This window comes from Paramormyrops kingsleyae, chromosome 15, assembly GCF_048594095.1.
Source record: "Paramormyrops kingsleyae isolate MSU_618 chromosome 15, PKINGS_0.4, whole genome shotgun sequence".
NCBI lineage: Eukaryota > Metazoa > Chordata > Actinopteri > Osteoglossiformes > Mormyridae > Paramormyrops > Paramormyrops kingsleyae.
In genome coordinates, this window is record NC_132811.1 from 11684426 (window position 1) to 11698402 (window position 13977).

Sequence of the window (13977 nt, forward strand, 5' to 3'; positions counted from 1 at the left end):
AAAGTAACAAAGACATGACATAGGTTGGCAAATTGAAGAAATATTCATTTTCTTTTCATGAAATTTTTTTTTTTAAATGGGACATTTCTGGATTGAGGGATGAAAAGCTGCATCCGAAGTGTTTTGGGACAGTTTTCACACTTTTCTCCAGTTAATGCGCTTACCTGCTGGTACAATATCTTCTCAAATTCAAAGTCCACCCAAGTATGGAAGATCAGTGACACTATGGGGAAGAGCTGGTTATCATTACCCTGCTAAAGTGAGTAGCTCCATCTTGATGGTAACAACAGGGGCCAAACAGGCAGCTGTCTGAGGGGAAGCCTCCATTCTGCCACCCTTTGAGAATCTCTGCCATTGCCTTGGCTTCTTGAGGGCAGCTGTGGGGGAAACAGCGCCCCCTATACCTCAAGGCCACCACTGCAGCACTGATGAGTATCTAAGGCAAACAGAGTTCAATTATCATAAAGATCACTGTAACAACAGAACGAGTAATGACAAATATGAAAGACAAATTTGAAGTTTGCATCCTATAAACGCAAGCCACAAAATAAACAGAAAGGCATTTGGCGTCATGTGTGCAATCCATATTATTCATAAAAAACCCTGTAGTTTTGTTGTACTTTATTCAAATTGGACAAATTAAGGCAATTCGATTTGAGGCCATGGCAGAAATACCAGGAGTGGCTGGAGAACACAGGCACAAAGCAGAATGGAGGAGCTGAGCGCGTGGGCCCACAGGAAGCTGTTCTCCGGGCTGAACCTGGAGGGGGAGGGGCAACACAGTGTCTCCTGACTGCGAATTGGTCAGAATAACAGTGACTGTCATAACAATGCCAACCTGTCATTGCATAAACGAGTAGTGTTGCAAGTAGCACAGCACTTAAAGGCACTACACCATCCTGCTAGAGAACCTCTGAACAAAATTTTTTATCTGAATTTCTTCAGTAAAATATCTCAGATGTGAAAATGGGTAAAAATTTTAAGTCATATTTTGCCAGCAGGGGAGCCTTAAAGAAGAGGAAGTCAGAACAACCCCTGCAAAATTTGGAATACAATTGGATCGGTCTGGGTTGGGGGGTCCAATATTACATGCTGTAATAAGGCCCAAAATCTCTTGTGGCACCACTGGTACCAGCCAAGAAATTGCATGTAAATTTGAAACTGCAGAAAACACGTTGGATTAAAGTAGCAGGCAAGAAACATAAGGAAATGGTAGGCAAGGCTGAGCTGCATCGGATTAAAACACCATGATAGTGCCAAACAGCATTAAAGACCACCAATAAGCATGTTTCCTTACTTTATTCCCAGGACTAAAGTGGTAATCATGCAGACTAAACACAGAGACAAGCACAGGGCCCAGGCGAGGTAGCGACAGCAAGGGGGCGCCACTGAGATGCTGCTGCCTCCAGAATCTGGCTCTCCCAGAACATAAGCTGTGGGAACATGACAGAGGGCTTCAGGTAAAGCGATCGGTTTACATCACACAATGTGCACTTAGATTGATTATAATCATCATCCATCTATACTCCAACCAAATGTTCCATAAAGCATCACAGTTACTCCAGAGCCTTGCAAGAGGAAACAAGGGTACCACGTGAAGAACATGTGAATCCCACACAAACACTACTGTAAAATCTACATTTTACAACATAAATTATAACAAATCATTTCGTTTCCTATTTTACTTTAATTTTCATTTTTAACTAAAGGTATAAAATGAAAATTCTACCCATCATACCACAATGTCACCCCTATTACTCAATTATGTCAACAAATAAACATTTTATAACATAAATTACAATAAACAAAAAATTTACTGTCACTTTAGTTTGACGTTAATTTTCAATTTTTTAACTGCCCCACATGCAGTCTAGTCTATTTTAGCCAATATAATATTCAACAGGTCATTGGTTCTTTTTACGAGCATCTAAGAAAATATCAAGCTCTCCAAGTGGAAAAGTTGGCAAGGGGGTTGGGGGTGACAGATAAAGCTATGCAGTCACACCCTTCCAATGTACCACCATTATAACCGACACTGTAATACACTAATACCTTCATGCACCACTTGAAGGGCCTCCCACATACCGCCAGAGGTATGTGTACCATTGTTTGCGAACCACTGCAACATGTACTTATGGAAAAAGTTAGTGATGGCCAAATGAAGCTTCATGAACCATTTTCTGTATTTTCGGACCCCACTAGATGCTGCTCTTGGTTTACTGTGGGGCATGCTTTGAGCCCTTTTTTTGAACAGAGAGCACCATCTAGTGGTATCAGAAAATACAGCCAATGGTTCAAGCAGCTTCATTTGGCCATCACCAGAAAAATGATATATGTGCAACGTAGGTCTCCATGGAATAAAAAGAAGTCTTCATAGGTACCTGTAGAACTTTTGGGTCGGTCTTCACAGCTTCTCCATTTGGCATCATCTCTTAGCATTTTGATGTGATCACTTTGGTTCCTCTGATCAAATCTAAACTCAGACCTCTTTTCACCACAAGGAAGTGGCACCAGGCCAGGCAACTGGAAATCCTGTACTCCATGCTGTGGAGAAACAGGCCAAGTTTAAACACCGCTTAAAGTTAAGTCTGGTAGTGACAGCCAAACAAAGCTTCATGAACCATTTGCTGTATTTTTTTACCCCACTAGATGGTGCTCTTGGTTTACTATGGGGCATGCTTTGAGCCATTTTATGAACAAAGAGCAGAGTGGGGTCACAAAATACAGCAAATGGCTCATGAAGCTTCATTTGGACATCACTGAAGTCTGGAGTATATCTAACTTACTGCATATTTATTTCTCTGCATGACTGGTGCACACTGCTGATGGTGGTGCAAGGATAGATATGAGTCATCAGTTCTGGCATCTTCTAGGAGGTCATCACTATGCGCTGAAGACAGCAGGTGTCACCAAAACAATAACCAACTCCAGTGACAATACTGAAATGCTGAAAATCAGTATACGCAGGTATTACTATACATTGACCGATAACTACCTTCCACAGAGTAGACACTGAGCGGTCTACATTTGTGCTTCACCACGGAAGTGTCCTTACTGCTTGTTTCCTGTGTAAAACATACAAGAAAACAACTAAATTTTCCATATTTGGGTCTATATTATGGAGAATACATTAGAAGACAGTATCAATAAAGTAATAGTTCCTCGAAAAGAAGTACTTGTTTTCTCAGCAACAAAACAAAAGGGTGTTTAGTGCCATGGATATAATAGATGAATATGATGCACTAACCTTACTGAGACGGAATAACAGGGACAGTAGCACTCCCACGGGAAGCACCATCAGCGTACTGAAAACTCCCATCGCTAGGGATGCAGCAAACGTGTGGAGGAGTCCCAGTTCAGCTCTGTGCTGTGGTACAGAATCATATCATTATATACAGTACAGTATATGCATACATGCATTAAGCAGCTCTTTTATCAAGTAAACCTGGGTAGTACTGAGTAGGGCCACCTTTTGCCTCCAGAAGCCATTCTGCACACCACTCTTATAATGAGCCATTAGTTCTGCACTTGTAGCCTTCCTGTTAGCTTTAGCGGACCTCTGTCATTAACAGAATATTATTGGCCAGAGAACTGCCCCCAACTGCGTGATTTTTGGATACGGCACCATTCCCTAGATGTTGTAGCAGGCGGAAATCTAAGGAAGTTGGCTGTTTAAGAAGCTGGAACTACCAACAATCACACCACATTGACAATCATTTAGATTAGGTGTCTCGGCCATAATAATTTGTAGTCGAATAGTAACTGAACCTCTTGATCTTGTCTGCCTTCTGTATGCATTCAGCTGCAGACACATGATTAGATGTTGGGAGGAGCAGGCTATTTGCATTAATGAGCAGGTGTTCCTGATAAACTGGCCACTGACTGTATATTCTCTTTATGAGAATACTGTGAGTATTATAATACTCACTACTTTGAGTATTATAATATTACAGTAGGTTAACATAGAGATCTCTCCTGGATAAAATGATACAATTTACTATGGTATTTTGCCAACATATGCCAAAATCATAATCAAAAGGTCTTTAAGTTTAATAAAACTTAAAATGCATGAAATGGTCCATGCAAAGCCCTTATTCAATGTTACATTTAGCAGCTGAGTAAGTCTATTTGACTTCATTACAAAAAGCAGCTTCAGCACAGCTTACAGATATTGCACCAAAGTGAAAAAATGTGAGAAAGAAAATGAAAAGCAACACAGTGGAAAAATGAGTGACAGGTGATCCCCCAGGGGGGGAGCTGTATGGCTCAGCGGGATAGTCACATCTCCGTTAGGGCCCTGAGCAATAACCGTTAACCCCCCCCCAAAATGTTCCAGGGCTGCGGGATAAATGTCACGAGTCCAAGCTTCACTTTCAACTGTATCTGTGTGTGTGTGTTTGTGTGTGTGTGCACACGTCTCAAAGGAAGGTGAGGGGATACGTGAAAAGAAGCATTCCAGTGTATGTAAAGGGGGGAAAACGAAAGGCGCGTGTCTGACCCACCTGGTCGCCGTGCAGGGACACGAGGACGGCGTTGGTGCACGCGTAGCCCAGCGCCAGCAGCAGGCAGACGCCGAGGCGCTGTGTGCGGGTGAAGGGGCTGTGTGGCGGGCGGCTGCACACCGACACCCAGCAGTGGAAGTCCTCCAGGTACTCCGTCAGCTTGCAGTGCAGGAGCTGAAAGGCCAGTGGGACTGGGTTACAGACGGGGGCTGGTGGCGTTCAGGCTCTCTGTGAAGCTGTACCTTATTCGCGGGGGACACCCTGCAACTACATTGTGTTTCCACAGCTGCTGGTGAGTTGATACTGTCATCCATCAGGCAGGTCTCTAACCTTATTTACAGTGAAAGCTGCTTCTGCAAAGAAAATAATCTGGGGAGCTACGTGTTTGATAGTGTATTAGATAATATCAACTGGAGTGTATCTGGGGGGGTGAGAGACGCCAATGGTAAAAGTTGTCAACCTGTGGCCTCAGTAATGCAACTTGCTGACTGGATGGTGCAAGATCTTGCGAAGTGAAAATCCTTGTGGTGCCCTAATGTACATGTGTATTAGCAAAATAAAAAATAAAAAATGAAATAACAGTTGAAAGACATATTTCTAAAAAAGTTATGGGATCTACTCATTGGCCTCCGACGAGTAGCTTGCAAACAAGGCGTTGGCGACCATTGATCGAGGTTGGTCAATCCTATAGGCGACAGAGGCGATCTGCCTAGGGTGCCAAATTCTGAGGGGGAGCCGACTTTCCAACCAATTTCATTTTTCCCTGGATGGGGGGGCGCTGGTGGTGATGCTTGCCTGGGGTGACACATTGGATAGGATCAGGCCTTCCACTGACGTAGATGGATGTTTTCCTGGAGTAGTTTATCTCATAGAGAAAACTACAGGGTCCTCCTGAGTCAGCAACTGGGATCCTTCTGCTTCCAGGTTCTTGTTGTCATTCTAACTGCTGGCCTGTCTCATGCTCACATGTAAATGGTCAACACCCACCTTTCTGAATCCCAGTCCTCCAATCAGGGCGCTCAGCTCTCTCTCGACCCGCCCATCGCCCTCATCCACGGCCAACCAGCACTCTCCGGGAAAGAACCAGTCATCGCCCCCCAGCAGGTCCCTCACGGCCACATGGCTGACATACCAGCTTGGGGAGGGGCCCCCGCAGTCATGCCACAAGTGCACCTTCCAGATGGGGCCCAGGCTCTCAGGGGTGCTGAGGAACACAAGGATTGACGAGGAGATATATCTTCATTAGTTCAAGCAACAGCTCAAAGTTACACGGGAAATCAGCTTTATTAGAGCAAATCCATCAGTCACAGAAAGTCTAAGTCGCGTAAACCACAGTTGAAAAAGAGTGTGAGAGTAGTGAAGTGTTTGGACAAGATGATAGAGCACCTCAATATGAATGTGTGTCTGGAGTTACGGGAGAACAGGAGCCTTCCAGGGCTGTGGAGCTCCCTGGTCTGGGAGATGCCATTCTCCCCATGAAGGACGACATACACCTGTGGAATGGTTTAATACATGCAGCCAAATCATGCCATGTTCATACTGGCCAACAGTCCCATCATTACACAGTGACCTGCTGTTCACATGCCATGTGACTAAGGGTGTTTTTCCACCGCACCAGGTACCAAACTTTTGGTACGTCAAGGTGTTGGTTTTTCACATAAACTTATATTATGCATTAAAGCATGAGGCAGGGTTTTTTGTACTGAATTTGGAAAATGGCTGTAGTATACACGGCTTGGTGATGTGCAGTATTAATACCAACATCGCATGTTATGCACATCCAATTCTTACATTGCTAGTCAGCTATATTAAAATAACGCTTTTTCTTACTTTCAATTCCGTACGGATATTATAGCGCGGGGTTAAAGTTTCGCTAAAATATTTTTACTCTGTCATAGAAAAAAACTTTTAATTTTAATTAAAATTTAATTTAATTATTCCTTTTATAGATTCTTATATATTTAAAATCAGTTTGAAGTTTTTCTCTGCTGCTTTTGCATGAGTGCTGCATACCTTCTCAAAGACAATTCGGACAGTTGACTATAAAGAGCCACTGTCATAGAGTACTCAAGTGGTTGGTCAAAAATCTAGGTCTGAATTTTCCACCTCTGAACCCAGATTAGTTAATCCACTGCTACTGTCCAATAGCGCTCAAGGTTTTGTGAATACTGGCTCAACTGAGCTTGTTTATCCGCTTAAGATATTTTATGAGGCTGAATGTATATGACTGCGGCTGACGTTTCAGATGACCAACCTTAGCTGTCATAACGGGCCTGGATCGGAAGCCGGTATCGACCGTCACAGCATACAGCTGCTTGTCTGATGGAATGTTCTCCTCCAGCTGGACTGGGCCCTGGTTCTCCTCACCGTGGACATCAGCCCATTTACAAATGACCGCCGCCAGAACGTAGGCGGTCAGCAAGACAGCCATCACACTGCAGAGGGTCAGGTTATCGGGTAGGCTGCAGAAGGCAGAGGCGGATCGCTATGGTTATTGGGGATGCCATTATGAAGCGATGCTGCGCTCCAAGCCTGAAAGACACCTTCAACCACCTTACAAACTGATCCACGTTGGTAAATTCCTGACGGCTCAGCATCTTGCGGTACGTGGCCGCAAACGGTGCTAGGTGACTGCAGCTGCAAAGGGACAATTTCACACTTGGTATGTTAAACACAAAAGCATCTTAAATTCTTTGTGAATTTAAGACCCCTTCAAATTGTTCTTGTTGTAAAGGTACTTAATAGTGCGTTTGTAATTGTGTCAGAAATCTCTTGGTACCTTTTTTTAAAACCGGAAATGATCTACTTTTATTTATTCTCTGGTACAGGACACAGAACAATCACCTTCCAGTAGTTCTGATCTCATGCAGAGAGCAAAAACTAAAACTGCTCCAATCTTCCTCTAGGACAGTGTCTCCCAATCCGGTCCTCAGGGACCCAACGTCAATCCATGTTTTTGCTCCCTCCGAGCTCCCTGCCAGACAGACTGGGAGGGAGCAAAAATGTGGACTGTCTGGACATTTTCTGAACATCTTCTTTTTGTCCACTGCCAGGTTATTCCATGACATGATTAATGTCTGATGCTCAGACACATACACCTAAATAAACCTCCTTTGTTGAAACCTCCTCTTGTTCTTCACCTCAACTGTCCAGTTTGTTCAAACGCCAGAGGTACCTGCAGTTGAACCGGCTGGGATCTCCCTGTAGAGGAGTGCATCCGTCCCTTTTCCACACCCTGACTCCGTCCCAGGAGAGGCACTGTATAGACCCCATGCTCAGGGAGTAGTTCACAGCACTGGCTATATATTTATTCCTGGGAGTCTGGTTGTAGTTTGCATTGAGCAGGGCCACATAAGCGCTGCCAGGGGCTGCACAAACATGAATGTAGATTCATATATTAAATACTTGCAGTTATATTAATACACACCACATAAAGTATCTGCTGAACCTCCAAAAATAAGATTTCACTAAAGAAACAGGGATAATACTGTAAAATAAAAGAGGAACAAACCATTGAGACTAGAGGGTGGCAGGAAAATGTGAACCGTGTCTTCTTCCCAGCGGAAAATTTTCTTAACCTTATATAAGGTTGGAGTTGGCTTCTCAAACATCCTGCACAAACAAGGAGAAACGCCGTCTGTCACATATCGGTCACATGACCAGGGTTCCGCTATCGTTTTGCAGTTGATGAGTACAGCATTATATGTTGCTCCCTTTACCCCTAAACTCTATACAGAACATGAACAACATAATATTCCCAGCTTCATTCACTGACAATTTTCACATATGCAAATATAAAGAAAGGATTTTCGAAATAGAAGAATTTTAGGCATTTTGGCTTGTGAGCCATTTTAGGAATCTCCTTATCCAACCTGAGGAGGAGCAGGATGGGAAAGGTCTGGTTAGCTGGCCTGGTCAGCTTCACGGTGATCTGTAGCGCCTCCTGCAGGGTCTCCGCTGTAATGTTAAACTGGTGGATGTTCATTTGAGTGCGTTGCAAAGAAAATTCTAAATCAGCGGTCTGCTGTTGAGGGTGGGAGTAGGGGGGGGGGGGGTTAGGACATGTTTGATGACTGCGGAGGCTAACATATGACAAGAATGACAAATGATTGTAGACTTTCTTAAATTCTAAATGAAGTGGAGCTTGTTGTGTGAACCAATTCTTAAAGTATTTATTTCGGTATTTTGGTGATTCGGCAGACTGCTGTGCGAAGCTATAGCACCTGACCTCCTTTTTTTAGCTAGATATTCTTGCTGAATCTAGGTTATGTGCCTCTCTTGCTCTCTCATGGGTGCAGCCCTTGGGTGTCACCAGGCTTTAAATCAGCAACCCTTTGTTAGCAAACATAGATCCTTAACCTGCTTTTTTACAGAAATAAAGCTCCGGGGAAAAAAAACACTTTTGTTGACGTGAGGGTGCATTTGCTAAAATATAACGAAATAAAGCTGCAGAAGTCATGTGATATTTTACCATTATGGTACATTGTATCTCAGTTTTCCTCTTTATTCATTAATTTTTTACTTTTATTTTTATTACTGTTTTGATGAGTAATGAAAACGTGTCTCTTTATTGTCTCTTTAGTTACATTACACTTTGTTGCAATTCTTTCTGTGATACTGAACAGAGGATTTTTTCTCCATGGGGATCAATAAAGATCCATGAAATGTTCTGTGTACATGACGTACTCTTTGGTCTGGTTTCTGAAACTCGATGGTGACTGGTGTCGAGAGGGAGCGCACTTTGACCTCTCTCCTTGTGGTGCAGTTGTACAGAGTCAGGTCCACCACGTCCCCATTTATCTGTAACAAATCAGCATTTGTATCTAGCAGGTGTCTGTCCTCACATTCGACCAAAATTCTTACTATGAGAGCTGACTCTGGGGTCATACTATACACCAGCCATATATTTTGACTGAGCCACTTGTGGGGACCATGAAGCAAAATAAATTAAAAACATTGTAGAAAACCATATGGCATCCCACCTGGATGGACGCTGTACCCCAAAAGTATGGGTTTGGGTTGAAGAACATCAGCTGACTGATGACACAACGACTGCTTTGGTCAGAACTAAGTGCAATACGCCTATTAACATCTGCATCCAACGTGTTGGGAAGGTACAGCTTGGTCTGTCTGACGCTAATGACCGTGTTCTGGAACCTTCCATGCCACTGTGTCCTCAGCTCCATCCATCTGGTGCTTAAAGTGTGCAGTGACACTTTGCTGAATAGGACATACTTCTACAATCAAATAGACAAGGAAGCAAATGAGTTGATAATGGGCCTCGCACATAGTTAGTGGTGTAGCGGTTAGCATTGAGCATTGATTCTCAACCAACACAGCTGGAATAATTAGAACATTTCACTGTACAGGAGTATATTTATGTATGTAACAAATGAAACTCAAAACAATGAGATATAAGCCATCATACAGAAAATATGGTACTGACAAGAAACATTTGTAGGGAGAGTTTAAGAGAAAAATATGTTGTAGCATATATATATATATACACACACATACACACACACACACACACACACACACACACACACACACACACACACACACACATTGCTATATTTGACTTTTGGCTTGTATCTGCTATAACCACAGTATCCAGCAAGCACTGCTGATTCTAGGTATTCTGAGCCTCATGCGGGCAGGTGTGCTATTCTCACCAGCAGCAGGTCACGGGTTGTGCGAATGCCATCCAGCGTCAGATAGATGCCGTCCTCTGAGAAGTTAGCAGAGGTCTTCAGAACGCAAGACAACAGGGACACCAGCGAGTGGACTGCTACCTCCTCCAGGTGGTACGTGACCGGCACGGCGGGCTCACGGAACTGGGTCCAAAAGCTCTGAACGAACCTCATCACGAGTCTGGCACTTTCAACAGTCACCTCAAGTCAGGAAAGCACACAGAAAAAAAGCAATAACCTACTTAAAAACTTAAATAATTTAGTGTATGCTTTCTCTATGGACAACTGCTCAATATGCCTGTAGTAAGACTATCAGAATTAAATTACAGTAATGCTCTATTTTTCCTGGATAATACTCATTCATATGTAAATAAAGGACTTACTTGGCTGGCAACACTCAAAAGATCTTTCAGTATGTGGATGCTATCTATCATTTCTGCCTGAAAGGCAGCAGGAGAAAATATGTTATGCACACCTTTTTTAACACAAGAGATGAATGGGTTTTATCACATCACAAGGAGTCAATGTCAAAAAGTCAGTCACAGATAACAGACTCATTTGGTGCCTCATATAGGATTTAATTAGTACCTGAGAACTTCCAGGAAGGATTATACAACAGTGTTGAAATTATGAATCACAATGTCCTACTGTAATCATTAGATATAGCAGGAGCAGAAAAAACTTCATATTTTGGTGGAAAATGATAAAACATCACCCTGTGGTGTGTTGGCGACTGCCCAGGATTGGTTCCCGCCTGCACCCATTGTTCCCAGGATAGGCTCTGCCCCCCCCCACGGCCCCAGTTGGGATTAAGCAGTTTCAGAAAATGGATGGATGAATGATAAAACATACCCAGTAACTGGAATTTCATTGTAAGATCCACAAGTTTTTGAGGATTTGATTTGAATGGTATGGTCAGTACCTGGTTTTGGATGTTTAGCTCACAGATAGCAGATATGAGGGCACCACGGATGGTGGTTTGCAGTGTTCTGGAGGCTGACAAGTCTTGACTCATGCGATTCAGCACATCAGTCAGTAAGATGACATAGTTTCGGACCAACATGCCGTTGCCCATGCGAGTCAACTTGGTGAGGTTCCTCAAACCATCTGAATAGCTGAAAAAGATCAGCAGAAAAATGTGTGAGAACCCCACCAGGCTGACAAGTGAAATCTACAGAAGCTGGGCGGAGTCTTACAGTTCCAGGTCTGGATGGTAGAAAGGCGATAGATTCTTCTGGAAGCTCGGTAGAACTTCAACACTTACTGGGCATGGCCTGGCTGCAGCTCCAAACTGATTCCATACTTCAATATATATTGTAACTGTGAGAGACACACGTGTGGTGAATTTTATGGTTTTGGCTTTCAAAAAGCATTAAAAACCAAATTTTATTTAACAGCTGTTTCTTGACTCGTTACGTTTTAATAAGCAATCAAAAGGCTTTTCATTGCCTAATGAATGTGAAGACCATTTCCCGCCTCGTTACCTTTATAGTCGTTTTCTGGCTCTCCGGATGGAAGGTTGAAGTAGTGCTGGAAGTTTCTTCCGTGGTAGAGAGTCCTCTTTGGAGATCTGCCAGCGCTGTAGCTGTACTTATAAAGGAGATCCTGAAGGGCAGGGGGCAGGCATCAAGCCAACCACAGAGCAAGGTCATGAAACAATGAAGGTGGGGTAAGTGCCCATTTAGCAGATTACTAAGCAATCCTGCATGACCCGCAGGCTCCGGCCTCTGCTATAGCGAGCAATTTTGCCACGCCTGAATTATTCCAGAAGCACAGTGAACGGATGAGAAACAAGAACAAAAAAGAACAGGCTGTGCCCCCTGAACACTCACCGCTTTTCCTGAGGTGCAGAAGACGCTGAATTCTGTGTGGATTTCATAGCCTCGGCCGGGCTGCGCCTGGCATGTCGTTCCATGGGGGACGTCATTGGTGGAGAAGAAGAATTGTGTCTTGCCCCGGAGTCTGTGTCGTGAGTCTAGAGGAAAAGACGGAGAAGTGGATGACTCTCATGCTCTAAGAATCTGCATATGTCTGCCATAAAAACCACAAAAGGAACTTGCAACGATGATAGTGGTTGGTCGTCTTGAACTTTGAGAGCACAAAGTTAATCGAGAGAGTAAAAAATCAAAAATGTTCACCAGTGAATAAGCTATTTAACATAGATGTAAAGTAATGAAGAACAAATACTTCATAACTATATGTAAGTAGGTTTATTCCAGATTTGTACTTTACTCAGTTTTCGTTATAGTGCTGCACTGTTACTGCCAATGCTATATTCAAATCAGTCTTGAGTCAGTTTTAAAGGATATGTCACTTTTTTTTAGATAATTAGATTTCAATACATAGTACTTCTTACTTTTTTAGAAACTAGGGTACATTAAATCCGACGTTATCCAGCTAAGCAAAAATTTAGCTTCCTGATACAGACACTCACAACAGACAGGAACAAATATGTATGATTGTATGGGTAGCAAACTTTCATTCATTTTACCTGCATAAAAATGTTAGCAGATTTACAGTTAGCGGAACTAAATTTAGCAGACGCTAATTGGTCCACTAATGGTTGTCAAAGTTAGCAGAAATGCTAATCCGCTAACAAAAAAGTTAGCTTCACTAATTAGCAGCTAGTGGATTAGCGGAACCCTTCCTACAGCTGACACTGCTATATATTTAAATGATAATGCCACCATATAGGACTTACTTGAAGATGCCTCCAGCATATAAAGACTCTTTGCCTTTAACATAAAAGGTTTAAATGTGATGACAGGAGAAGAAATGCCTGAATATGAGAAAAAAAACATAAAATTTGATGAAATACATTGCTACAAAACACATATACATACAACCAGTGTGAAAATTGTTGAATCTTTGTCATTGAACATTGTTAAGAGCTGTCAGGGGAGTTTTCTACAAGACCATGTGGTCATGTGATGGACGTATCTCAACTGCTCATGAGGTATCACCTGTGAAAGTGTATGATTCAAACTCCACTGAATCAATCTGCTGCCTGTCCAGATCCAAGAGCGTCATTTCAGGTGCAACAGGGGATCTTCTGGAGTCCATCAAGTTGTCTCCTTCCTGGCCATTGGATTCCAGGATCACGTCCCTATCCTTGCTGGCAACGCTTGACCCAATTCCTGAAACAGTTTGTCAGGCAGAGGCAATGATATCAGAATCCTTCAAACTGAAACTGAAGAACAAAAATAACTTGAAATTAAACATGGACAGGCAGCAGGTGACCTTGCATAAAACAGAATCCTTCAGACGTACCTATATGACGGTCCCCAGAGGTTTCCCAGACACCCTCTTTAACGTTACTGAAATAACTTTCATAATCTATAAAGTAGCGGAAACACAATGACAAAAAAATAAAACAAAGACATTCAGTTGTTTTGCACAAACATTCCTACAGGGACTTGAACCAGCAACCTGTTAGTTATGAGCTCATACCCACTCCACTACTAGTACAACAGTGGTGATGGCCTTTTGTTTCTCTCAGATACAAGTACACAGCACATACTGTATTCAACAGCTGCTGTAAGGCAAATAATTACGCAATTTAAGATGTGGAAGAGTAATTACAGGAGTGGTTGAAATTTGGCATCTGACTGACAGAAATTTTGCCGTCTCCTGACGATGTTTCACTAATGTCAGTATCAGCATCAGGAAGGGGGGGTCCTATATGAGGACAACAATGAGGAAAAACAGTCACATACAAACTCATGGATCTTTTACCTTATATTGATTAGTTAAGTGTCATCACAGCATGTGGTATAGGATGA

General features: G+C 42.8%; 1 protein-coding gene across 1 annotated transcript in view; it reads right to left on the reverse strand.

Annotated features, from left to right (window-relative positions):
* Positions 1-13977, reverse strand: part of LOC111854998 (polycystin-1-like protein 1) — a 46817-nt gene that overhangs the window by 10797 nt on the left and 22043 nt on the right. The window contains exons 27-53 of the mRNA XM_023833561.2: positions 13778-13873; positions 13466-13531; positions 13159-13332; positions 12897-12974; positions 12028-12170; positions 11680-11800; positions 11392-11515; positions 11118-11310; positions 10579-10635; positions 10178-10396; positions 9485-9739; positions 9189-9302; positions 8375-8526; positions 8014-8114; positions 7678-7870; positions 7056-7139; positions 6757-6964; positions 5889-5995; positions 5490-5706; positions 4503-4676; positions 3248-3367; positions 2996-3065; positions 2787-2890; positions 2382-2544; positions 1298-1433; positions 676-760; positions 251-436 (exon numbers count right to left, since the gene is read on the reverse strand). Coding sequence (XP_023689329.2) covers positions 251-436; positions 676-760; positions 1298-1433; positions 2382-2544; positions 2787-2890; positions 2996-3065; positions 3248-3367; positions 4503-4676; positions 5490-5706; positions 5889-5995; positions 6757-6964; positions 7056-7139; positions 7678-7870; positions 8014-8114; positions 8375-8526; positions 9189-9302; positions 9485-9739; positions 10178-10396; positions 10579-10635; positions 11118-11310; positions 11392-11515; positions 11680-11800; positions 12028-12170; positions 12897-12974; positions 13159-13332; positions 13466-13531; positions 13778-13873 — 3740 coding nt within the window. The remainder of the gene's footprint in view (positions 1-250; positions 437-675; positions 761-1297; positions 1434-2381; positions 2545-2786; positions 2891-2995; positions 3066-3247; positions 3368-4502; positions 4677-5489; positions 5707-5888; positions 5996-6756; positions 6965-7055; positions 7140-7677; positions 7871-8013; positions 8115-8374; positions 8527-9188; positions 9303-9484; positions 9740-10177; positions 10397-10578; positions 10636-11117; positions 11311-11391; positions 11516-11679; positions 11801-12027; positions 12171-12896; positions 12975-13158; positions 13333-13465; positions 13532-13777; positions 13874-13977) is intronic.